Here is a 23978-nt window from a genome sequence, read left to right as displayed (position 1 = left end):
GGGGAGGAATTCCTAAGACTGCTGCACTCAACACTTTCAACTCAGGGCTGAACAGGATTATGAGAAAATGTCTTTGTCAACACAACCAACTTACATAAACCACATAAAAGGTGGGGTTTTTACTTCTGACAAATGGCAAGAGAAGGAAGTCAAACACAGCAGCTCCTCTTCTATAAAAATAGTAAATGTATTATATAGAACCGGGGAGGGAAGTGTGTCAAGTCATTCGGAGCAGATTCAGAAGTTGTGGCCTGAATTATCCTTACAAACAGACCTGGCATTGCTGCACAATTAATTCTCTACAAGTGCTGAATCAGGCACTGAAAGTCTTTTAAAAGCTTACTAACAAAGCAAGTGTACAAAGTGGAAGTATGCTGCTACCCATAAGAAAAAGCAAACCATCAAAAAAACAGATCAGCTAATGTCTTTAATATAAAATCTTTTTTTTTTTCCCCAAAGCAGCACCACTGTATTACAGGTGTATTACAATTAAATTAAAGGAACACTTTCATCATTGAGGACATCTTCATCTATGAAGTAAAATCTTCCAAATAATTCATAGTCCATTTCTGTACATTTTAGCTTATCAAAATGCACTGGAAAAAGAAAATATATATATATTTTCTCTTCAGGAGGTGTCACTACCACCATTTCTCAAAGAAAACACAGTTTCTAGGAACACCAATGTTGGCAAGTAGTGTGGATATAGATTCAATCATTGGAGGTGGGCCACAGATGTACCATGAGGTATCATTAGATACATGTTTCTCTAGATCCTTTTCAGATATTCTTCCCTCTGACAAAGAAAAAAAGTAGGAAATGAGAACAGGAATATTAATCATGAAGTCACTTCAAAAATAATGTCTGGTTAGAGGTATTTCAAGCACTCATTTCTTAAAAATGCCTGGCCTGTTTCAGGATAATAAGTATTGAGATTTGAGGCGTCCAAAACCATTTGTTTTTCTGGGGATTTAGATCAGTGCTTCTACTTGGAATGCAGAGGGCATTAGTCACTGAAGATGAACATGGCTTACAGACAAGTAAAATCCCACATTTACATGAAAAAATATAGGTGTATCTAACACAAATACAGCAGAAATGGAAACATACTGAAGTATCTCTTAAAAGCAGTCAGCTTATCCTTCATCAGTTCCACCTTAAGCAAAGTAAGCAGCATTTGCTTAATAGTTTCTGGAATAAAGTCTGCAGTGGGAAATACCAGAGTAAAGTTCAGGATTAAGAAAGGAAAACAAAAACTGCAAAGAGAAAACTTTTCTGCAAAGCAAAATAAGTACAGAGAAATTGTTAACTCACATCTCATTTTGAAGCTTTAAATGTAAAACTGCTAGGTTATTATGCACAACTTCATCCTGTAGTATATAATCAAACTTGGGCTTTAGATAGCATCTCTGTACAATGCCATGACATTTACCTGCAACGTGTGGCTGCAGTTCTTCACAGATCTGTGAGCGCTGCTGGGTAACGTGGAAACAACATGTGATCTTCCCAGGAAACGCCTTCATCAAACCAAGAATATTCTTCTGTAATGTTAAACACACTTGCTTACACCACAGGGCATTAAATCAAAGCAGATGTATGCACACAGTCCCAGAACACCAGTGATTATTACTGGGAGCCAAGACTTTGCATTTCAGCGCTGAGAACCTGACGGGTATGATTGCACAGGCTTGACCTGCACATGTACACAGAATTCCCACACTTGGAATGTGAATACCCTGCCAGCTATATTAGTGCTTTTCTCCTTTCCTGACATAGATTACAATCTGTAAGATTTGGACCTAAGATCCAGTTAGGTCATTTCCCAATTTCTTCCCCTTACGAATACTCACTATTTCCTCCTTCCACTTCCACAGGGGTTTTCCATTTAAAAAACCCCTGCAGAATGTATTTACCATTAGTTAGGAACTTTTTGAGTCTTGTCTGGTTTATCTGATAAGGTTACTAGACCATTTACTGTCTCATGTTCTCCAAGTAAAACCAACTACCATGTAATGCTAATGTTATTTTTACCAGAGTAGAAAGTATAAACTCATTTTCAGTTCCCTAAATCACAGCTGTGGGTAAGTTACCACCAAACCCCCAGCAGCTTCAGTTCAAATCATAGCAAAAAAAGGATGTGTTAGCCAGATGCTGCAGTTAGTTTTGAAATTAAGATTTAGCTACTGTTTAGATTCTGCACTATATAGCATTTTCAGTGCTGGAATAGACACTGGAAATTATTTAAAATACTCTGAAATAAAAGAAAAAATAATTTCCAGGTAAATTACCTCATTTTATTAAGTGTTTGCTTGCTAACTAGTTACTACACTGAGAGTCTGCCCTGGGTTGCTTAACAAAAATCCCAGAAAGATTCTACTTGGTAGAAAATCTGTTCCTGAATCTCTAAAAAGGTATGAAGAGCAGCACATACTGACACTGCTGTACACTGCTCCACTCACACCTCTACTATTGACTTGCTGTCTTTTGTACCCTTAATACTGTTGCTTCTATCATTTGCACTAAGGAGATTTCCAGAAGCAGTCCCTCAGCCTGTGACATGAGAGCACATCCACAGCGAGGATCAGACCCCATACTGGCACCTCCCTTTACCCTTGTCAGCCCATGCACAGCTGCTCCTTCTGGGAGCAGGTCCTTCAAACCATCAGCAATAACCCAGCAGGTCCTCCTGGAGATTTGTACAGATGTTTGTCACAACAGCATAAAGGCTCCTAGAGATCCTATTTCCTCAATCCTCTGCACAGAGGTGAAGAATTTTGACAGACATGTTCTGGATCTGAGGGACATGTGAAGAATGAAGGGAGGGATATATTTTAAGCACTGTGCATGACACCGTGTTCTCTTCTGTCCCAGAAGCTTTAGTGCAAAAGCTCTGCTGTCATAAAACTGCTTAAATGAAATTCAGGAATTTCAGCACTGGCAAAACCTGTGCATGCGTAGAACAGACTGAGAGTTCAGTAGTTGCCCAAAAGGAAGAGCAGATTATTCTCCTTCTAGCAACAAACAAATGGCCTTTCAAAGAAAGCAAATATCTCCATATCTGGAAACATGGTTGAAGTACAAAAATAAAACCAGTGATGGATCCTATACACAGTTTCTGGAATCATGACAGCTCTTCACCTTTACCTTACAATCAAAAGCTTTCAATACTTAAAAAAACCATAAATCATTTTGGATGGTTCTTTACAGAAGCTGTGCTAATTTAACCCTAAAATATTGTCAATGACCCTTAAGAGCTGAGTGTGACAAGTGATCTTTAACTGCTGAGTAAATGTTGATGAAGTACTACACAAGCAGTTTTAAAAGCAGCTGTAAGTCCTTCATTCATATACTACTACTCATTAGTAACTAATGCATTATCAATAAAGCTCCCCTGTTATTTTAGAAAGTATTTCCTTTGGATATAATTACTCTCTTGTAGTCTTTAAATTCAATAAAATCTCTACTGAGACTATGTGGTTACAGTATTATAGCACTATGCATACTCTTGGTGTGTATGTATATACATATCTATTATAAGATATATCTATAATCTTTAGTATACTATGATGCTCTTACAAGATCATAGCAAAATGCAGGGATATAGTAAAATTTAGGGGTAATTGACTTATCAAAATCAGTGGGAGCAGGTATGTCCAGTAACAGCCTTAATTTGTACACTGGCATAAGCAGTTTACAAAACATCCATGGGATCTGAGGCAGGAAGTGACTTTTGTCTCTGATTTACAGTGTCTCACACAGAAGGACTCTCTGGAATTTGGTAACATTGAGATACACACTAGTATCTGAATAGCTGAGACCTGCTTTTTTAAAAAAACTTTTATTTACCTTAAATAAGAGTTCGCTTGTAGTTTTTGCACTGTAGTACAGCTTCACTGTTCCCAATTTGTGTCTATTTCCTTTACCCTCTTGGTATCCATGAAGATCTGCTATATGCAGCAGTATAGAAAACAATGGGTTAATTCCAACACCCCCTGCTATCAGCACTAGGTTTACTGGGGAATCACCAGGCTGAGGATCAAAGAAGAAATCACCTCCCACTCGCAGAGCCACTTCTGAGTCAAGAGTACACTAGGATGGAAAAGAAGATACTTAATTTCAGAATTAAATGCAAAAGTTGAAATCTTACTCTTTTTGCATCCCAGTCACAAGTTTGCTGGGGTGTGATTTTTATTTAACTGACCAGTGAAGGAAAGACAGAAGGACTTTAAAATATACACACATTTTCCATCTATCTGAAGTAACCCAGTGTCTCCAGGGATCAAGTTCTACTTTCAAAAGTATCAGTCTTATGTTAAGGCAGGATGGTGACTCCCCCTTCTTATCCCCATAAGAGCTGAAAGAGGAACAATTCACACAGGGTTTTCCAACAGCTGAGGTCATCATGTGAAATCACACTTCTACCCAAAACCAGCTTCATGACAAAAAAGGCCTTGCTATGAGGTCACAGAAGGTCAGAATAAGTTGCACACAGAAGGTTTTTCCATCCCCATTCCTAAAAAATAAAAACCACCCAGAAGTGAAGTAAGTATCCACAAGAATATTTCTTGCAGAATCACTTCTGCATTTGCAACTTCAGAGGCACAGAAGAAGAAAAATGAGGGAAAAATCTTCTCTCTTACTCTCCCACTTGTATGTAAGAAATTATTTCCTAAAGAAATGTGTCCAGTCATGTTTTCTGATACACTGAAAACAAAAGCTACAACAAAAAAATCCACTTGGGTCAGTATCTCCTTCATAAACCAGCACTGCATCCTGGTCTGAAGGGTGAAGCTGCAGCACAGAGAAGTCAGGTGAGTTCTTCCACATCACTGCAAGCTGACAGAACAAATAAGAGCAGAAAACACAACTCACTTCAGGCCATATATAGGTTTTAAAAGATAAAATGAAGAGGATAGGGAAACCAAGGAAGGTGGGAATGGAGGAGAGAAGAACAAGCTAAAAGAACTGCTGAAAAATTAGCTTAGAGAATGAAAACATTTCTTCCAAATAATTCTTTTTGTATCAGGAAACAGTAAATTGAAACAAAAGGAGTTCCATTAATGAAGACTACACTGACAGCAAAGGTCTAAACACATATCAATTCCACCAGGAGCAAGAAGGATGCCCTTGGATGCAGGTACTGCATAGAACACGTGGGTTCCTAAGGTAGTAAGCATGATCATTAAAAACACCCAACAACTTTCTTGCTTTTCTTAATTATTGCAAAACTACTGTTTCTCAATTATACTGTAAGACAATCAGCATTCATTATCTGAAACTAATTTCTCTCTCCCTTGTCATGTACACTGCCAGGCTTTCCCACCATGTTTTACTCCCATCTAGAGAAGCATGAATCTACAAGTGTTCCAGATGCATGTGGCCTAAGGAGGACACAGAATATGGTACCCTTTGAGGAAATAAGCATTTTTAGGGAGAAAATCTCACATCTGCCCTCTTAACCAGCAATAGCTCCTCAAGACTGGACATGGGACTTGGGAAGAATCTCTTTTAACCAGCAGTCTCCCAGGTATTTCCATGTTTTGGCCATGACAGTGATAACAGCAAGTCAGTATACAAGAAAAAACAGTAAAATTCTGGAGAAATACCATGAGAAAGTGTTGTCCTTTAGCCTAGTTTATAAACACAGCTCAGGCAGAGAAGTGAAGCAATCAATACATTACATGGATTTTTTAAAAGAAAAGGCTACATCTTAAAGTTATAAAGTACATGGTGCTAAAATTTACTATTTTATATACAGTAATATTAAGAAATAAGTACCTCTAAAAAACACAGGTACAGTGAGTAAATGAGGCCTAACTATTCCCATAACGTTTTTAACCCTGAGATATCAACTTCCTTTAGGAGCAACTTCTCATCAATTAAGCAGCAGTTTTGTCACCATATATACAACATTTTCGAATTCTAGGTTGCTATTTTTTCTGCTTGCTTCCTAAAGAAAAGCATGCACTTTTGTTTAGCTAGAAGAGTCCACGTATACCCTGGAAGTTTCTCCATGGCATCAGGTTTGACCTAGCTTACCCTTTAACTAAAGATTTAGCCTATAAATTCCACCAGAAAACTTAGCAACCACAAACTGATTCACAACATCAAAAATTCTTAAATAGTTTCCAGAGACTGTGAAGAGAACAAAAGTTGATAGGACAGATCATTGATGAAACATGTGACTCATCTGACTAACTGAATGGGGCAAATGATGAGCAAAACACCACGAGGCCAAATGTCAGACTTTACTTTTAACACAGCAAAAACCCAAGCCTTGTGTTACGTCTTTATTACAAAAATAGTGCATATTTAAAAGAATACTACAGACATTCTGAATTATTCTGTTGTTTTATCATTTCAGAAAAACTGATCTAAATATCTCCCTTGGCTATAATCTATATCTATCTGTGATTTATCGATGATTCCCGGTTTATATTTACAGAAATAGTCAGGAATTATGGAAAGTTATCAGATGGAACTTTGTAATGTGTAACACTGCCTGTTCTCAGGGATGTAAGTTAGAACAGAGGTTTTTCAACATTTTAAAATTCATTAATTCCAAAGGAGTGAGAACCCTTATATACACAAACTACAGTATCAATGTAAGTCCACTGTAAGCACAAGTGGAGTCCAAAGATCACAATAACCATACTTCCATATAAGCATCCAATTTCAGCCCCTTACTGAACAAAAGGTTTTAAGATTTATGTTATATCCAAAATGCTTAAAGAAGTCCACATGAGTTTTGCAGTTAATAGCACAAAGTTGTCTAAAAACACACAACACCCCCTTTACCTCAAAAAAAAAAAAAAAAAAAAAAAAAAACACAAAAAAGAGCCAAATCTCTCAGTTAATTTCATTTACCTCAGTGTGAATCCAGTGAGCAGGAGGATGAACAGTGTACTTTACTGCCAGCTCTAGTATTCCTTCCCGTTTTAACAGGCTGGGGCTTGAACATATTGAGAATCCCCCAACGACAGATACTCCAGGAATAAAGAAATCAACCCTAAAAACAGATTGGACACAAAAGTTTAAAAAAGAAGCCAACAACCCCCAAACATGGACAACAATAGCCAAAATAATGTGGCTCCCTTTGTTTCAATTATCCTTCCTTTACAACATCTTCATTTCTGTAACGTAATTTTTCCAAAAAGGGAGTTAATCTTGAGTAACACCATTTCCTTAGAATTATTTTCATCTAAAACCATCTCATCATGTTTACTAAACTAGAAGGTTTTCATACCATTCTGCTTTTAGCATTAGATGACACATCTCACAACAGACTAGAGTCCTAAGTGTTTTAAATAAATTATTTGCATATTAGAACAAAACCATAATTATGGTCTGATAAAATAGCTTAAATCCCACTCTTTTTGGTCCCTTTGATGGGCTATTCAATTTTCAAACATAAGAAGACTGGGATGCTAATTTTAGGGAAATTAATTTAGATTAAACACTTTCTTTTCCTGGGTAGATGAAATATCTGAAGTAAAACCAACAGTGTGTAAAAAATTTCCTGTGTAAAAAGTCCACAACTGGCAGCAGAACCGCAGCTCCCTCTGGTGGCAGATATCGCTTCCTAGGTTATAGGAAATAGAACTAGAATAAATTCCTACTTTTTTTTTCTTTCAGCTTAAAAGTAAACCATGCATAGGTTTGTACAGATTAGAAGGTAACATGTGGCTAAGCTTCTGCAATACCAGCCAATAGAGAGTATGGAAGGCAAGCCATTACTATATAGGAACTATAATTCAGTCTCATAAAAGTAAGGCTTTGATAAGCCTTGATAAGGCTTCCAAACAGTTATCAGAAAAAAATTACAAGTTGGTTTGTGATCTATAACCTGAACTCCTCTGTGTTCCATAAATCTTTAAATGCTTCTACTTTCTACAGCACATAACAAAATCCCTGTATTTTAAAATAAACCTAACGTTTATAACCAGTTGTGCTGGTCCCCTTAGGAAACACTGATAAGCAATGCCAAGTACTAGAAAATCATTATTCAATTCAAGCCTGGGTTAGGCTGGCTCAGTATTAGTTAAATGAGGATGCAACAAGAAATACAGACTGGCTTCCACTGCACAGGTATCTTCTTTAAACAGCAAGGCTGTACTCTTCACAGAGGCCACAAATGCTTGAGGAAAGAGAGAAAGCACTTTGAGTAGTTCACCACTTTATGAAGAAAAAAAATGTCTTGTCTGCTTACTCCACACAAAATTCACCCTTTGAAGAAAAAAATCTCTTGAAGAATGCCCACAGTGTGATATATACAACACTGATACAATTTTTAACTTTATGCTTAAAATAAACTTGATGGTGCATAAAGATATCTGACTGCAAAAGAAAGGTCTACAACCAAAAAAGTTGTGAAGGCTTATTTCAGTGTCCTCAGTTTGTGCAGCCCCACTGCCCATGGAGCCCAGCTTTACTGATAGTCAGGCTCTGGGAGCTGGCAAAAGTTGACTCTTGAATTGCAGCATTTATCTTGCCAAAGAGTATCTCGTGATGCTACTGAAGCTCTTTACCTCCCTCTGGTGGAAAAAAATCTTACTACTTAACGAAAAATAAAATTAAGAATTTATGCTGTAAAGTCACAAGTTACATTCAAGTCAAAATGTTCTCCTTGGCATGTAAGCAAAACCTTATCCATGCCCGGTGGGGAAACACACCAACATTGCTGCAAAACCTACATCAAACATGGTTTTTACCTTTCCCAAATATTAATGCAGTATTTGCATTTTTCTTTCCATACCAGTAGTTCTTTCCCAAGCACATAACTGTGAGAGATTTCAAGGCACAGTATACTATCTTACAGTCAGCTAGCTCTGATGGCTTGTCTCAGCCATGTTGGGAAAGGTGAGACTGCTCCTGAAGAAATGCTACCTGTGACAGCCTAAGGGAAAAGAACAGCAGAAGGGAAAAAAAAATGAAGAAAATCCACAACAAGAAAAAGCACAAAAAGATGTAAACTAGAGATCTCAGGGTGGTTTTTAACTTCCCTCCTTTTAAAGCCTACCTAAACCATATCTTTAAAAAATGAGTAATAATTACCCATTGCTGGAGGAAGAGATCATAAAAACCAAAACCATGAAGCTACTTCTTCGAAGTATTTATAACATGCATACACCTCAATGCACATTTTAGTAAATCAAACAGGGTAACAGCAACAAGTCTCTTCATTATTATTTCAAGTCAGATAAAGACCAGTATCTGCCAAAGTGCTTGCAAAACAAATTCACTTTTGCTTCTGAAAAACTCAGTAATTAGAACACTTTCAAGAAATGTAAACATCTTAGTGACAATCTTTGGCTGTAACATCTTACTATAGCAAATCCTAACAAGTTAGCCTTTTCAGCTCAGGAAAATGTGTTGTTTTGTACTGCTCATCAAAAAAATGCAACCCGAGTTTATAGATACGAGTACAGAGAAGTTGGTGTATACCTTACAATAGCATTAGAACACTTTCAAGGAAGAAGAAAATGAAGAAGAGTAATTATAATTAAAGCTTTCAGTTTTCAGCATGATAATTTCAAAAACATTTTTGGAGGGTAAATGTACTTTGCAAGTACTGGCAAGCAAGAATTTAATATGAGTCACTGCACATGTGCAAAAACTGCAGCAAATTACTTTACAAACAAATTATTGCTAATCAGCATCTTGTGTTCTGGTTCTAAATTTAAAAGCCAGCAGATTAACACTCCATGAGTAACATATGCTGTTAATACCCTAGCAGCTATACTTTGATTTCAGCAAAACCACTTTCAGATGCCCAAAGCTAATAAAAAGTTTAAGAACACTGAAATGTCCAGTGCCAAAAGCAACTACTCCTAGTTTTAAATTAATTTCTTAGAGAAAAAAAAAAGTTACTGAGTGAGAGTATTTTTAACAAGGAAGGATGACAAATATGAAAATCCACTACTCCCTTGGGGAAAAAAACCCTGTACAATTGTTTAAACAAACAGCTAATTGTTTCAAAGGCTTAATAATTCAAGGTATTTCTTTTAAAATTTGCCTATTTGTATTAATATCTTAACCTGACCTAACAGGCTTAATTTTCACAGTGGAAACTTCAAGGGGAAGAAATAAACCAAAACTAAGTAATTTGCAAATCAGCAGTCTCAGCTCCACTGTAAAAGTAACTAGTAAATAAAGACAGCAACCTGCAGAATAAAGCACAGTGAACTTCAAAGTACTCTTGAAGAAACAATGTAATACAATAAACCACAGGAAAACACCAAAACAGTATAACTGAACATTTAAAGAATATCCACTTCTGCCCTTTCAACAGTAATAATAGATGTTTTATAAAAAACTTAAAAATTATTTAAAAATTATTTAAATTTTATAATTATTTAAAAATTATGCAAAATATCAGCTCTTTGACAGAGCATCCAATAAGAAAACATTGTATTATGTAAATTAACAACTTTTTCCAAGGCCCAAGGATCAGAGACCTTTCAGCACTTTGTTATCTATAAGTGGACTTTTATTAATTTCCCCCTCAAATATACCAGAAGATCTTACCATTGTCCTGCTTTGAAAGTAAAATCCTTATTTGCAATAGCCAAACGAAGTTTTTTGACTGTCTCTGATTCATTGGTGATTCCACACACTTTTGCTTGTGTAATTACCTAACAAAAGACAAAGAAGCCATTGTGATATGTAGATACAATTTGCAGCAAAAGCACTCAAGAAGCTGTGCATGAGACATCCATCACTTCCCATGTTATCCATAGCATTTCATTACCTACAGCACCAGTATTTTTTCACTGAGTTAAGAAACTAAAATGGATTACATCCCTGGAAGTGTTCAGTGCTAGGCTGGATGGGGCCCTAAGCAACCTGGGCTAGTGAAAGGTGTCCCTTCCCATGGCAGGGGGTTGGAACTGGATGATCTTTAAGGTCCCTTCAAGCCCAAATCATTCTATGATTCTATGATTCACTTAAATAGTCAATTGAATGGAGAAATATGCTTGTACTTGCAGTCCACCATGTCTTCTGTCACTTTTTCTAGGATTATATATAAACTTACTTCAGTTGAAGAGAACATAGCTATAAAGAGATGTGATTGCTAGTTATCACCTTTCAGATTCTTCAGACATCTATACAAGACAAACACTCCTGCGTCCTCCAGCAACAAAGGAAAAAGATTTCTGATATAAAGACTGCCAAAGGACACTTGTAAAAAATCAGTTGCAACTGAAGTCCCAGGGAGAATTCTGGGTCTGTAACTAGATTTAAGTAATTAAATGCAGTACTGAAAGATAATGCATTAATGTTAATGCATCAATGAAAGAAAACCAATGAGCCTTTTGTGACTGCATTTACCCCCTACACTCCCATATGACCACAGGGAAACCAGGACACAAGGTCTCATGTCTGGTTAACAGAGCAGTTTTTGTTTGGCAGCCACATGGGAGGGGATGCCAGAGCCATAGTTGATACCACTTTTGAAGAGTTTAAAAAATATAAGATGAAAAATGAAAAGTGGATTTTGCAAACAGAGCCATTGGGGATGAGCACCCCACTTAAAACTCTTTGATGCCCATCAGAGCAACATGAATTTTCATCCCCTCCCTGCCCTTTCTTTTCAGGTATTTTTGGACTATAATTATTCACCTTTTTCCTCTACAAAGAAAGCAACGCCCTAAGTATTTTCTACACAGAGCAATGCACAGATTTTACTGTTAAAAATGCTGATGTCAGTTACCACACAAGGAAATACTCAAAATACCACCACAACTCTACCATTTCTCATTTGTCTAAGATCAAACAGATCTAAAAAATTTTAACTTTAAGTTATGTTGTAATTTAATTTAATGCTGTAATTTAAAACATATGTCAGGAAATTAATTTATTCATAAAGCAACATCTGAACAAGTCCCCTGTCCCATTAAACAGCAGGACATTTGCTAATTTAAAATGAAGTAGCATGGATTCCTGTTCCACCTTAGCAGACACTATTAAATGAGGAATGCAGTCAGTCAAAATTAACAAGAGAAATGTCAGATACATTACTTCAATGGTTGTTCTGAGGGAGAAATGCAGGAAAGGGACATTAACTTTGGATCTTCTTCATTCCATTCTTTACTCTTCAGTACACTCCTTAATTTGTTACTTAGCTAAGAGAGCTGCAAGAGTACTGGAAATTTAATTCTTAATTGGTATAAAGTTATTTCAAAAACTAAATTTGAGTCAGGGTGATCAAAGACATTCAGCCAGTATTTTGGACCATCACAAGAGTATCCAGCTGGCTAGAGCAAGGCTGCAGTGAGATGAAGGAGGACACAGGACTCCAGATTTTGCAGCTGTGTTTCAAGAATGCATTAGTAACTTTTCCTTGCCCTGGTCCTTCACATTATCACTCTTCAACAGGCAATGTTCTGTAGCATTCACACTAATACAACACAGATTTATGATTATTTCATCTTTTACTGGACTGAAATGGCCATATAAGGCAATATTGGCTGAGGGAAGCAAACTGCTGATTATATGGAATTTGAAACTAAGCAGAGGATTTAAAATAAACTGATTTTAAAGTGGTCAGAAATAAAGCAACAAAGAATAAATCAAGCATTGGAAAAAGAAACAGCATAATCCTCTGATATGCAGAGAATGTGCAGTAGCAAGAACTGAGCCCTGCTCTTTCACCTATCTCATACAGCCTCCTTCTCTTCCTTGTGCCTTACAGTTCCCTGCACCAACCATGAGCTTCCAACACCTCATAAGGATCCATTTTCCATGTATTTTCCAGATACTGATGTTGAGCAGAGAAAGGAAGCAAGCCAAGCAATAAATAGAAAAAACCTCCATGGCTGCCACACTCCAAAGTGCCATCATTTTTTTCATGTCAGAAGCGAACGAGAACATGCATCGGTCTGTGCCTCTCTCTACATCCATTTCCTCAGGTAAGCAGCATCCATCAGAGCAGCTGGATGTCCACAAGCAATGCTGGTCCATACCCAGGTAAGAGCTGGCATTAGGTGTGAGCAGCTGAGGCACAGCTCCGTGGTTCCCAAAGCTCCCTCACAGCTCTGGTGACAGGCTGAATGCGGCTGCATTTGTCTCATCCAGCTATAGCCCACGTCACACAGTGCTGAATCTTCTCTTTTGGGGGTTACCTACATATACCCTCCACCCAGCTTCCTTTTGGGAAGAACATGACTTATTCTCCACTATAGTTAGGGAAAAAAATTAGCAGAGAAAGACTTCATTATGTACACATATACACACTGACATCTGGTGTGTTTGCATCTGTGTGCATCTATTTCAGCCTATTACAGAAAGGAAATATCTGTATGAAATACAAGAGCATGTTTCCCTCTGAACATTATGAAGCAGAATGCTTACTGCTCAAAACTGAGATCCAGAAAAACCATTTCTGGATTTTGATGGAGAACAATGGTCCATCTTCCTTGTACTTGTGAATTAAAAGAGATACAAATGAAGATCATTTTTACAGCTGTCTATCATCTCTCCCTCCAAAATGTCTACACTTTTTGCCTAACCTTCTATGTTATAAAAGGACATTTTCCACATTTTTTAATCTCAAATCTGAACCAGAATTGTAGAAATCCATAAAATTCGGAGAAGTCTGTGTAGAGATGATGGGTATCCATGTGCTTTCATTACTTATTATAATCCATACCTGGCTAGGAATCTATTCAGTTTCTTGTCCAACATAAAGTAAATAGCATCGTATCACTGACAAATTTTAAAACTCATTACATTTCACCCACTGAGCACAAAATATGCTAACTTTATACCAGTATCAAATATTAAAAATGAGGAGAGAAAGAAGTAAACAAGACTCCAGCAGAAGGCAAAATGGAGCCTAAGAATGAAATACTATTATCCAGTATAATTATATTCACAGAAAAAAAAAAAAAAATTACTTGCATCCTAAAGAACAGAACACTAACCTCCTGTCGAAAATTATTTGCTGTCCTCTCTAGATGATCCATTTTCCTTTTTGATTTTATTGTGCTGCAAGAAAAAGCGAACAAAGACCATTGTCATTTTGACAGCTGTGCTACTGTCCCTTACTGATATGAATTTCTATTAACATAACAATTTACCAGTGTAATCCAGACTACAGATGACATAAATCTAAATAAGAATTAAATATAAATATATGATTATATTTATAGCTAAATTAAGCATTTATAGGTCTGTAGTAATTTGTCAGCTTGATTTTGACAGTGTCACCATGGCATTCTCTTAAAAAAAAAAAAGGAAGTGGATAATCTACCTGTTCTCTGTGCAGTAACAAAAAGCAGAATGCCTCAACACCCCCAATGCAGAATCAGAGGGAAAAATTCTGCTCTGAGCACCTCTCAGTAACTGAGGAACAGTGCAACCCACATAAATAGTAGCACGAGCCATGATGACCAGGCAGTCTTCAGAATCACTGGTTCCTGAAAAAAATCATAAATATTTGTTAAATGAAGTACTTAATATTTGACATGGCTTGTTTTCACCTTTATTTCCCTAAAATCAGAAAAGCCAAAGCTCAGCTGGAGATAAAACTAGCAACAGACATATAGGATAATGAGAGGGAATTTTAAAAGTATGAAAGTATCATAAACAAGTGAAAATTGCATCGATCACGCAAAGGAGTGTTATGCCCACTCCTGAAGGTGAGGGTAACTGAGGTTCTTGTTAATAGATTCCTTGGGGCAGATTAGAGTGAAAAGACACTGAATGACCAGTGTTTATATATATATATATGTGTATGTATATATATATGTATAATGCAGGTTTGTTTTAGAACAATTTGGTTGCAATGGAAAGAAGGTACAGAGCTGTTTCGGTTATTGTCTATAGAAATGAAACAATATAAAAGTATAAAAGAATCATTTAAGAAAATACATAAGGAAATGTAAGGAAGAGAAAGAAAGGATAAGAGTAGATAGCAAAGTTATCATCACCCATGGATCCAGTGACAAGACTTCATTGTTGAACTTTCACTTAGTCAAAGTGACAGTCGCAGTCTTGATCCATCGGGGTGGGGAAATCCCACAAAACATAGATCTCAGTGGGTTCAGTATGTTCAGGTTCAGGTGGGAACATCCAGGTACCTCCCCTGGGGGGAGTTTTACATTATTCCAACACTGGGGATCACGTGCAGTGGTCTGGTGGAAGGCCCCAAAAATGAGTCTGGGGGCGCTTTGGGGTCTTTGATGGGTTATGACACCCTCTAAGCCATGGCAGCTGCCTCTCACGCCAGAGCAGTTGAGCCAGTTCTGCCCCACAGGAAGGGATGAGCATCTTCAGGCCCAGGTGTGAACACGAGTGTCCTGAGACCTTCCCTGGGAGGGGAGATTTACACCTGGCCCAGCTGTGTAAGGGAGGACACTGGCATGATAAAAAGCATTATCCCACCTCAGCAGGACCTGCTTCTTACTGGCCTTTTCCCTTATCTGGCTCAAACCCAGCTTGCTGCCAAACAAAGGTCAGTTTGTTGTGGCCATCCTCTGGTGGTGGGTGCACCTGGGCTGTTCTTATGCCGATGTTTCCCACCACACACCCAAACCTCTCCTCCTGCCTGTCGGTGGTGGGGTGCAAACCCAGCCTCAGTGAAGCCCCTGTAGCTTTTCCAAATGGGCAATTGCTTGAGTCATTAACCATCCACATTGCAGTCTCTCAAAAGGGGAAGACCTCGTCAGAGATGATATGGAAAAGGCTGAAGTACTCAACGTTCCTTTTGCCTCAGTCTTTACAGGCAAAGCCTGCACCCAGACCTCTGCTTGTACCAGTGGTTGTTGGGAAGGAGAGGGATAAGTAGGAGCAGGGCCAGCACCTGCTGAGAGATGCTGGATGTACTCAAATGCACAGAGCCAGACAGGTTACACTGAAGGTTGCTAAGAGACACAGCTGACACACTTGTCAGGCAACTCTATTACCTATGAAAAACACTTATCACACAGTCTCCAGCTGACTGGGAAAAGACTTACACATGCTCATTTTTAAGAGAGGCAAAAACAGTGCTTATGTGCAGTCAGCACCATCTCAGTATCTGGAAAAATGCTCAGAGCTTGTCCCCTTAGCTGGGTGAAAGCTAAGAAAGCATTCAAGAAGATTTGACTCAGATTTACCAAGGGCAAATTACACTTGATAAATGTGAACAGCTGCCGTAATGAAAGGTCTGGTCACGCAGCTCAGGGGACAGGATACAACACACCTTGCGTGTCCTGTGGCTCCTGGTACCACCCCCCGAGGCACACACACGTTAGTAAGCCAAGGCCAGATGGTTGGAGCCGTTGAAAACTGTCTGGGCAGACAGAATTGAAGACCTGATGGCTTCAAGTTGCTTCACTTGTTGGCTAGGAACACTAAGAGTACCCTGGGGTCGTTATTGGGGCTGGTACAGGTCCATAAATTTATCAGCAACTTGGATGATGAGACAGGTGACCCCGTTCATAGCATGGTGGTTGGAACTGGATGATCTTTTGAGGTCCCCTCAGACCATTCTATGATCAGCAAACTTGTGGGTGATACTATGTTAGAGTAGTAGAGCTCCCCTTCAAAGGGGAACTGAGAAACTGCAGGGCTGGAAAGCAGAAGCCTCATGACAAAGATCTACACCTGGGACTGGCTTAATCCAATGTGAACAACTGTTCTGCTCCAAGCAGGAATTCTGACTGGATGACACTCAGAAGTGCCTTCCAGACAACATATCTGTGATTTTAAAGGCTCAAAAAATATTCATGTTTGAAAGATCAAACACTGACTATGCATTCCCTTTCTAGTGGTAAAGAAAGGGTTCTGGGTGGAGAATTTTACAATCTTTAATTAAGCCTGTTTGTTCACAGGTTTATTTAAAAGCAGATTAAACCCTCACACTTCCACGTACCCTACATAATACATCTCTAAAGAGTAAAGAAAGTGGGAGACACTCAATGTGCACTACAGTGGAAACACTGTGTGAAGCTTCAAAACCACACACTCAAACAGCTATGACAGAGAAAGATAAACTGACATGCACAACATTCAAAGTTAGTCAGAACCACCCTTCAAGTGTAGGAACAGGTTCATAGAGAGCCAAGAGATATTTCTCATTCCTTGTAAATCTGCCTTTATTTTTCCTAAAATGGATTAGCATAAATCTCTATCATGCATCATCCCCTATCAAATTATATTTATTTCCATGATGCAGTCCATTGCTTCTTTAAAGCACTAATATTTTACTTTCATTTAAATATCTTTTCCCGCATTCTTTTAAGGCGTGTAATTTATTTTCAAAATGTTTTTCATTTTGAATCCCTTGAAATGGCACTGATTCAACTTCTTTATAACTAATCAGGCCTATACTCTCTAGGATTTCACTAACAACTGCATTGGCTGGTCACTTAGTAATCTGTCCTGTTTGTAATCTTGTATGAATGAAGGCAGAGCTTCCATAAATTAGGCTGCTCAGAAATGGAATACACTTACAGTGACTACTCAAAATGCCCACTTGCAAGCATAAGAAATACTTCCTGCAAGTTTTAACTGTCCATAATTTTTAATAGTTTTTCAGCATTTATTCCACAACAGCTTGCAACTTTTACAAACAGAATTATTTAAAACTCTTCTACCACCAGTGAGCAAAATTACTTCATTTTTTTTCCCACAGCATCACAGAGTACTTAAAGTGTACTTAAGTGTTTAAACAAAACACTTCAGCACTTTCTACATCAAATGTGTAGAAGCTATTAGAAGCTATTGATAACAAAAGTATTAACAATCTCAAAATACTTTAGGACAACAAAGTACACATCTAATGAAGTAGTCACATTCCTCTACCTTGGCATATTATCTGTAAACCCAGTGCTCAAAACTCACATTTTTTCAAATTCATGAGGATCACTTTATGATCTGGAATCTTTCAGATAGCACATCAAAGTTACAGACGTCTACTACCAACCTGAAGTTCAGTATCAATACATAATCTTGGAAACAAAATAAATACCAGCCTAATTTTATAGTCACAGCTGAAAGATCCTATTGATGCAGACTACTTTAAGGCTGAGTCTCTATCCTAAATTAGAAATAACTCTCTTGAACAGTAGTTCAAGATGCTTGCTCCATTTATATTACCATCACTCTCCAATAATGAAAAACATAATAAAAATAATTTTCAATTTTTACTCTGCAACCAATAAATTCCAGAATGTCTTTTAATGAGTCCTGGTTCTCCTCTACCACATACAAGTGTGACTCACATCTTTACAAAATGTGAACAGCTTCTCCCCCATCTGTCACCTCTGTGAGCTTTTCACTCATCCAGCTCTTTGGCAATTCCCTGCCTTCCATGAAGTGCAGTGTTTCAGCCTCCCAAGCTCCTGTCAGGTGGGATGTTCTCCCTTTATTCTCATCTTACCCAAGCCAGTACAGGAATAGCCACTCCAAATACCCTCTTTCTTCACAGAGGTTGGAAGGAACCACAGTGGGTCATATGGTCCAACCTCCCTGCTCGGGCAGGGTCATCTGAGCACATGGCACCGAATCGTGTCCATGAAGTTCTCAAATATCAGTGAGGGAGACTCCACAATCTCTGGGCAATTTTTTTCCAGTATGCGGTCACTCACACAGGACAGTTCTTCCTAATATTTAGGTGGAACTTTCTGTACATCAGCTTCTGTCCACTGCCTCTTGTCCTGGTTGGCACCCCCAAGAAGAGCCTGGCTCCATCCTCTTGACACCCACCCTTTAGATATTTACATGCTTTTATAAACCTCCTTTGCTCCACGGAGAGAAACGAGCACTACTTTTCAGGACTCCATCCTCTCCTCACTTAAAACCAACGAGCCGTTCATTCTCCATCCCCTCTGATCCACTGGCCCTGGTTTAGTATCGCGTGAGATGCATGTCTCCGTCTCTTCTTTCCCCCAGTCCCACATCACTATCTGAAGGGAGAATTACTTCTAGTTCACCCGTGCAACACTTAAGTGCAAATTTACTACGTAGCTCAGTGCGAGAGAGTGCAGAGGGAGGCAGCAAGGGTACTTAAGCAAGCAGCAGAGAAGACTTTTTTCAAAAGCTATCTCTCGGTAAGACACTCCTCTAGACAAACAGCCTCTCCTGCAGAAGAATTCACAGAAAACAAAGTTTTTCCCCTTTTCCCAGGACCGAGGCGAACACGCTCAGCGCTGGGAGGAGGATGGGGGATGTGGGAAAGAGGGAACGGCAGCCTGTGCCCGGCTGGGACGGGACGGCACTGAGGTGGCCAAAGGGCAGGGGAAACACGCGGCCAAGGGGCAGGGGAGAGCCAAGGACAAGGTCGCGGCAGTGCCCGGCCGTTCCCCCGCAGCCCCTGGGGGTCGCCGGGCAGGCCAGGGCTGGAACCGGCAGCGCCATCCGCCGCAGAGGGCGGCCCGGCCACGGCTTCCGACCGGCGTGCGGGGCTCCCACCTAAGGAAGGGGCGAGCCAGAGGCACTTGAGCGCGCTGACCCTCAGCGCGCTGACCCTCAGCCCGCCGCCCCTCACCCTCACTCTCCCCCTCCCCTCCCTCCTCCCCATCCGAGCCCACCCGGGGATCCCGGGATCCCCCGGCCCGCTCCCCACTGCCCCTACCCGCCGCCGCATCACGTGACGGGGAATCCCGCCCGCCTGCCCCGTCAGGCGCCGCCTCTTCCCGTCCGCCCGTCCCGCTCCCGCCGCTTCCCGGCGCCATGGCCGTGTTCCACGATGAGGTGGAGATCGAAGACTTCGAGTACGACGAGGAGACCGGGACCTACAGCTACCCGTGCCCCTGCGGGGACCGATTCCTCATCACGCGGGTGAGGGACGGCCGGGCAGGGCGAGGGGGAGGACAGGGTGGTGCGGCCCGTGGGCCGCGCAGGCGGCGGGGCCCTGACCACTCTCCCGGGGCTTTTACAGGAGGACCTGGAGAACGGGGAGGACGTGGCCACCTGCCCCAGCTGCTCCCTGATCCTGCGCGTCATTTACGACCAGGTGGGTGCGGGGGGAGAGCAGTGGGACGCGGTTCCAGCCGGGTTCCTCTGAGTCCCGGTTTGCCGCCCCATGCGAGAAGCACGGGGCAGCGCTTAAAAATCCCTGATTTTGGACTACGTTTCCTGCCTGATCTCTTGTTATTCTGGTCTCCTTCTGCCGTTTTTGGGCTTTAAAACACGCCTGCCTGGGTGGGCGTGGGGTAGGATACAGGCGGGACGAAATTAGTGATGTGAATGAAGAGCTCTTGTGACTGACTCCAGCAGCCCAGGCAGCAGCCTGGTAGCTTCTCTCCCCTGGTGGGCAGATTACGGCTTTCAAGTTTTGGGAAGCAGATTCATACCACTTAAAATCACTCTGTTTTCCAGCCTGGCTGTATCTCGTGGTGTTTTTGAGGTAGAGGAGATCCAAAACCAATGTAAATCGCCTAAATCCCTGCTTGCTGTCTTTAGGAGCAGTTCATGCGGGATGAAGTCGTGGCAGAACCTTTGCCAAACAAGGAATTGGTCAAGTGCTGATGAATGCATCGTGGACTGTGCTGCTGTGGGATGAGAAAGTATGGGGATGGTGACTGCAGAAAGAGATGTGGTCCTCCTCCTAGAAATGCTTGCTGCTGTGGGATACAAGTGCAATAATTGTCTGTCTTCCTAACATGAATGAGGGTTTTCTGGGACATCAAACACATGAATGGGTTTTGTTCCAAAGGGGTATAGTTAAAAAAATATATATAAGTTGCTCTGTGTATTCCAGAAGACTTGAGAAGACTTGATTATAATCCTGATTTACAGCAGGTCAATACACAGATGAAGAGTGTGGAGTTGGGAAATTACAACATTTAGTCTAGCAGTGGCTTCTTAGCCTGTGGAAAAAAACCAGGCTTTGTGTGGTTATATGCGAGTGTGAAATGGCATAGAGAGCTGAAATGCTGGGAGGCAAGACTTAGGAGTCCATAGCACACAATGCCATACAGAGTTGACACAGTGCAGCATCTCCCAGGATGTGTGCTTGTGTTCTTCCAGCCCATACTGAATATGGGGAGAAAACAAGAGACCCAGAGCCAACATTTACCCAGTGCTGGTAAATTGTTTTTACTCCTGTAAGCACAAGGAAGGTGCAGTTGTCTGTGTATCTGCATTGGGGGCAACACTTGAGTTGGGGCAGATTTGTTTCTTAAATTGCTTCTAATGTTGCTTTGAAAGAACTTTGGTAGTTGTTACCACATGACTCTGACAATAGTGATAATACTTTTATGGGTGTTGTGTGAAATGGAGTCAGCCTTTTTTTTTTTACCTCTGCACAGCTACTAATGTGCAAATGGACTGGAACTCGAAGTGGGTTGTATTTTACCCCTATTTTCTCAAAAACTTTGTGATTTGACTGTTGTAGTAGATATAAAATGGGCTGCAGTTCTTTGTGCCATTTGTAGTAAATTTCTCAGCCTTCCTTTATTAGATTCTTTCACTTCCTGGATAGGAGATGCACACATTTCACTTAATTAATAAAGGCATTTTTTTAATGTAGAAAAGAGGTGGGAGAACCTACTCCACACTTATTCCACGACTGCTTCTTGAATTACAAGCCACTGCACTTGAAGATTTTTGTGGTCATTCCTGTGTTTTAATAGGCTTTGACATCTATGTGGCTAAATTTGGGGGGAAGTACCTGTTAAGAGTTTATATAGCTATTTTGCTCCAGGCACTAAAGATAAGCAAGTTTTACTGGATTCTTGCATTTAGTTATTTTTGTTCTTACAGCATTCTGTGAATGTTGAGCATTGTAGTTGTTTTACGAAAAGGAGAGAAAAAGAAAACTACACCTAGTTGGAAGTTTCGAATGCAGTAAGCACAACCCTGAGTGTTTCCATGCCGAAACCAGGAGGTGGCACTCGTGTTACTTCGATATCTGTGCTTAAAAAAAATGAATGTTGTGGTACTTTGGTTAGCTATGCCTTATCAAATATTTATTTTGACTATTTAAATAAAGATGTTTAAGATTCCACGAGTGGTTATAATGGGCCATTACTTATTCTGTTTCTGCACCAGCCACAATGATTTCCAGAGGTCTTGAGTTGCTGCTGCTGGGTGATGATAGTGGAAGCTCTTCAGGCTGGTTAATAAAAACTGTTTCAATCTATCAGTAGATGCTGTAAGGCAAACTTACAGGAGCCCTACCTAAGCCCCTGTTCAGATTTCTAGTGCATAAATACCTTCATGATTTTTCCACAGGTGTTCTAAGTAAAAGGAATTATATCCATTTTCAAATGCAAGACCAGGGAATGTATGCTCTGAGGTAATGCATCAAAATAAGTTGCCAAATGTATCATCTCTAAAAATGGATAGATTTTGCAGAAATCATTGACCAGATTTTGTTGTGTAGTGAAGGTCAGGCCCTTCCTGACTCAGAAAACTTGTGTAGAGAATTATTTGTGCTCTATATGGTTAAATTCCTGCATGGTTGTAAAAAGTGTTAATCAATAGAATTTTGCTTGGCAGGTGCCAAGTAAACATGGCATGTAACAAGTTTTTAATTGATTTTTAGTTGTGTTTCGCACTCATCTGAAATACAGGTATTGGGTTTTTCAGAAGTAATTTTAGGAAAATTAATTAGTTCATTACATCAGTTGGGACTGTCAGTGCTTGAAGTTTCTTACCTGGTGTGAATAGGGTCCAAGTTGTAGAACCCAATTAACATACACATTAAAATTACTTGATCACATAGTGTATATATCAAAGCTTTAACAAAGTGTGCATGATATGTACTTTTCTGGAAGTTTTTTTACAGCATAACAACAGAAAGGTGGTGTGGCTGACTGTTAGAAAAGGACGTGGCCACATTTGCACACATAAATTACTTTCAACTCTTGTTTCATTGCAGGGTCTTGAGGGACTCAAGACAGTAGTTGCTGTTCCTTGCAAAAAGGAGGCAAAACAAGGATGGGTGTCACGTTTCTCTCTTTTTGTTGCCCTTTGAGAATCTGAGAGAGACATTTAAAAACTGTTGAGCTGTTCTGTTGTTTTCCCTTCTGCTCTGCAGAGAGGAGTCCTGCAGCAAGAGTTCATTCTTCATGAAAGCTCAGTGATGCTAAAGCCAAAGGGCTGCCCACTCTTGTCTTTTGTTAACTTGTAAGAAGTTTTTGACTCCAGTGATTGCAGTCATCTTTTAAAAATATTCTTTCATACTGTGTAATTCCAGAACACCAGTCAGGGCAGTCTGAGTAACCCATCAGAAATGTCCCTCGTCAGGAATTCAGTCACAAGATTTCCTCAGAGCACCACAGGCTCTGGTCCCTCATGAGTTACTTGTGTGTTATGTGCTCTTACAAACCAGTAGCTCACTTTTTTTTCTCAAAAGGCAATTGTGTAGGACACAAAGAAGACTTTTGTTTGCTGCTTGTATCTGACAAGCAGATTGATTGATCATGTGTTTGATTAGGTCCTTGGGTCTGTACAGAGGAGTCCAATGTGGTGAAAACAGCATCACATGAACATTAATGGAGTACTTCATACTTGGTAGAGACTAGAGAGGGTGAAACAATTTATGAGGAGTTTCAGATAATTGAAGCTGTGAAATTTCTCATACTGTTGAACACCTCTGAACTCCTGTGTAACACTGAAAACAAGCAGTACACTCTTGTTGCCACAATTTTATGGGAAGAAATGGAAGATAACTTGCTCTTCATTAAACTAAAGAGGCTTAGCTTCCCTGATCCGTCAGATTCTTGTTTGCATTTCAAAGAAACTTGCTGAGAAGGTCATGTACTTCTGGCTCATTGTGCCTGTATATCAGTGGTGTACATGATTAGTTTTGAATATTTGCTCTAGAAGTCTGTGACACAGACCCTGGACCTTCAAGAGGTGAGGTCATTAGGCCACTAATTTTGCTGTTGCACTTGTTTCATTGTCCATGTATCAGGGAAATGGTAATGTCCTAGAGGACCCTTTATAAGTACCTTGACATATCTTCTCTCCATCGCAGTTCTTAATTTTGATTCTCAGCACCAGTCAAAAAAAAAAAAAAGTCTTCCTTGCAGAGCATCAGA

General features: G+C 39.9%; 2 protein-coding genes across 5 annotated transcripts; one reads left to right on the top strand and one right to left on the bottom strand.

The window, feature by feature from the left end:
* Window positions 1–408: 408 nt before the first annotated feature.
* Window positions 409–19661, bottom strand: OXNAD1 (oxidoreductase NAD binding domain containing 1). Of its 4 annotated transcripts, none has more exons than XM_069007235.1 (9): window positions 19562–19661; window positions 14255–14420; window positions 13926–13989; window positions 10528–10634; window positions 6868–7009; window positions 4053–4089; window positions 3847–3947; window positions 1433–1541; window positions 409–796 (listed from the first exon to the last, which is right to left on the bottom strand). In XM_069007235.1, the coding sequence occupies exons 1-9, from the start codon at window positions 19659–19661 to the stop codon at window positions 642–644; spliced, it is 981 nt and encodes a 326-aa protein (XP_068863336.1). In that variant the 3' UTR covers window positions 409–641. The 4 variants fall into 4 exon arrangements, with proteins under 4 accessions (XP_068863336.1, XP_068863337.1, XP_068863334.1 ...); XM_069007236.1 differs by having other exon boundaries at window positions 3847–3944; XM_069007233.1 differs by having other exon boundaries at window positions 3847–4089.
* DPH3 (diphthamide biosynthesis 3) lies at window positions 19660–21937 on the top strand. The gene is made up of 3 exons (XM_069007237.1): window positions 19660–19767; window positions 19868–19942; window positions 20392–21937. The coding sequence occupies exons 1-3, from the start codon at window positions 19660–19662 to the stop codon at window positions 20455–20457; spliced, it is 249 nt and encodes an 82-aa protein (XP_068863338.1). The 3' UTR covers window positions 20458–21937.
* The last annotated feature ends 2041 nt before the right edge of the window (window positions 21938–23978 follow it).

Source organism: Aphelocoma coerulescens, chromosome 2 (assembly GCF_041296385.1).
Source record: "Aphelocoma coerulescens isolate FSJ_1873_10779 chromosome 2, UR_Acoe_1.0, whole genome shotgun sequence".
In the NCBI taxonomy this organism is placed as follows: Eukaryota; Metazoa; Chordata; class Aves; order Passeriformes; family Corvidae; genus Aphelocoma; species Aphelocoma coerulescens.
This window is presented reverse-complemented; position numbering and strand designations above follow the sequence as displayed.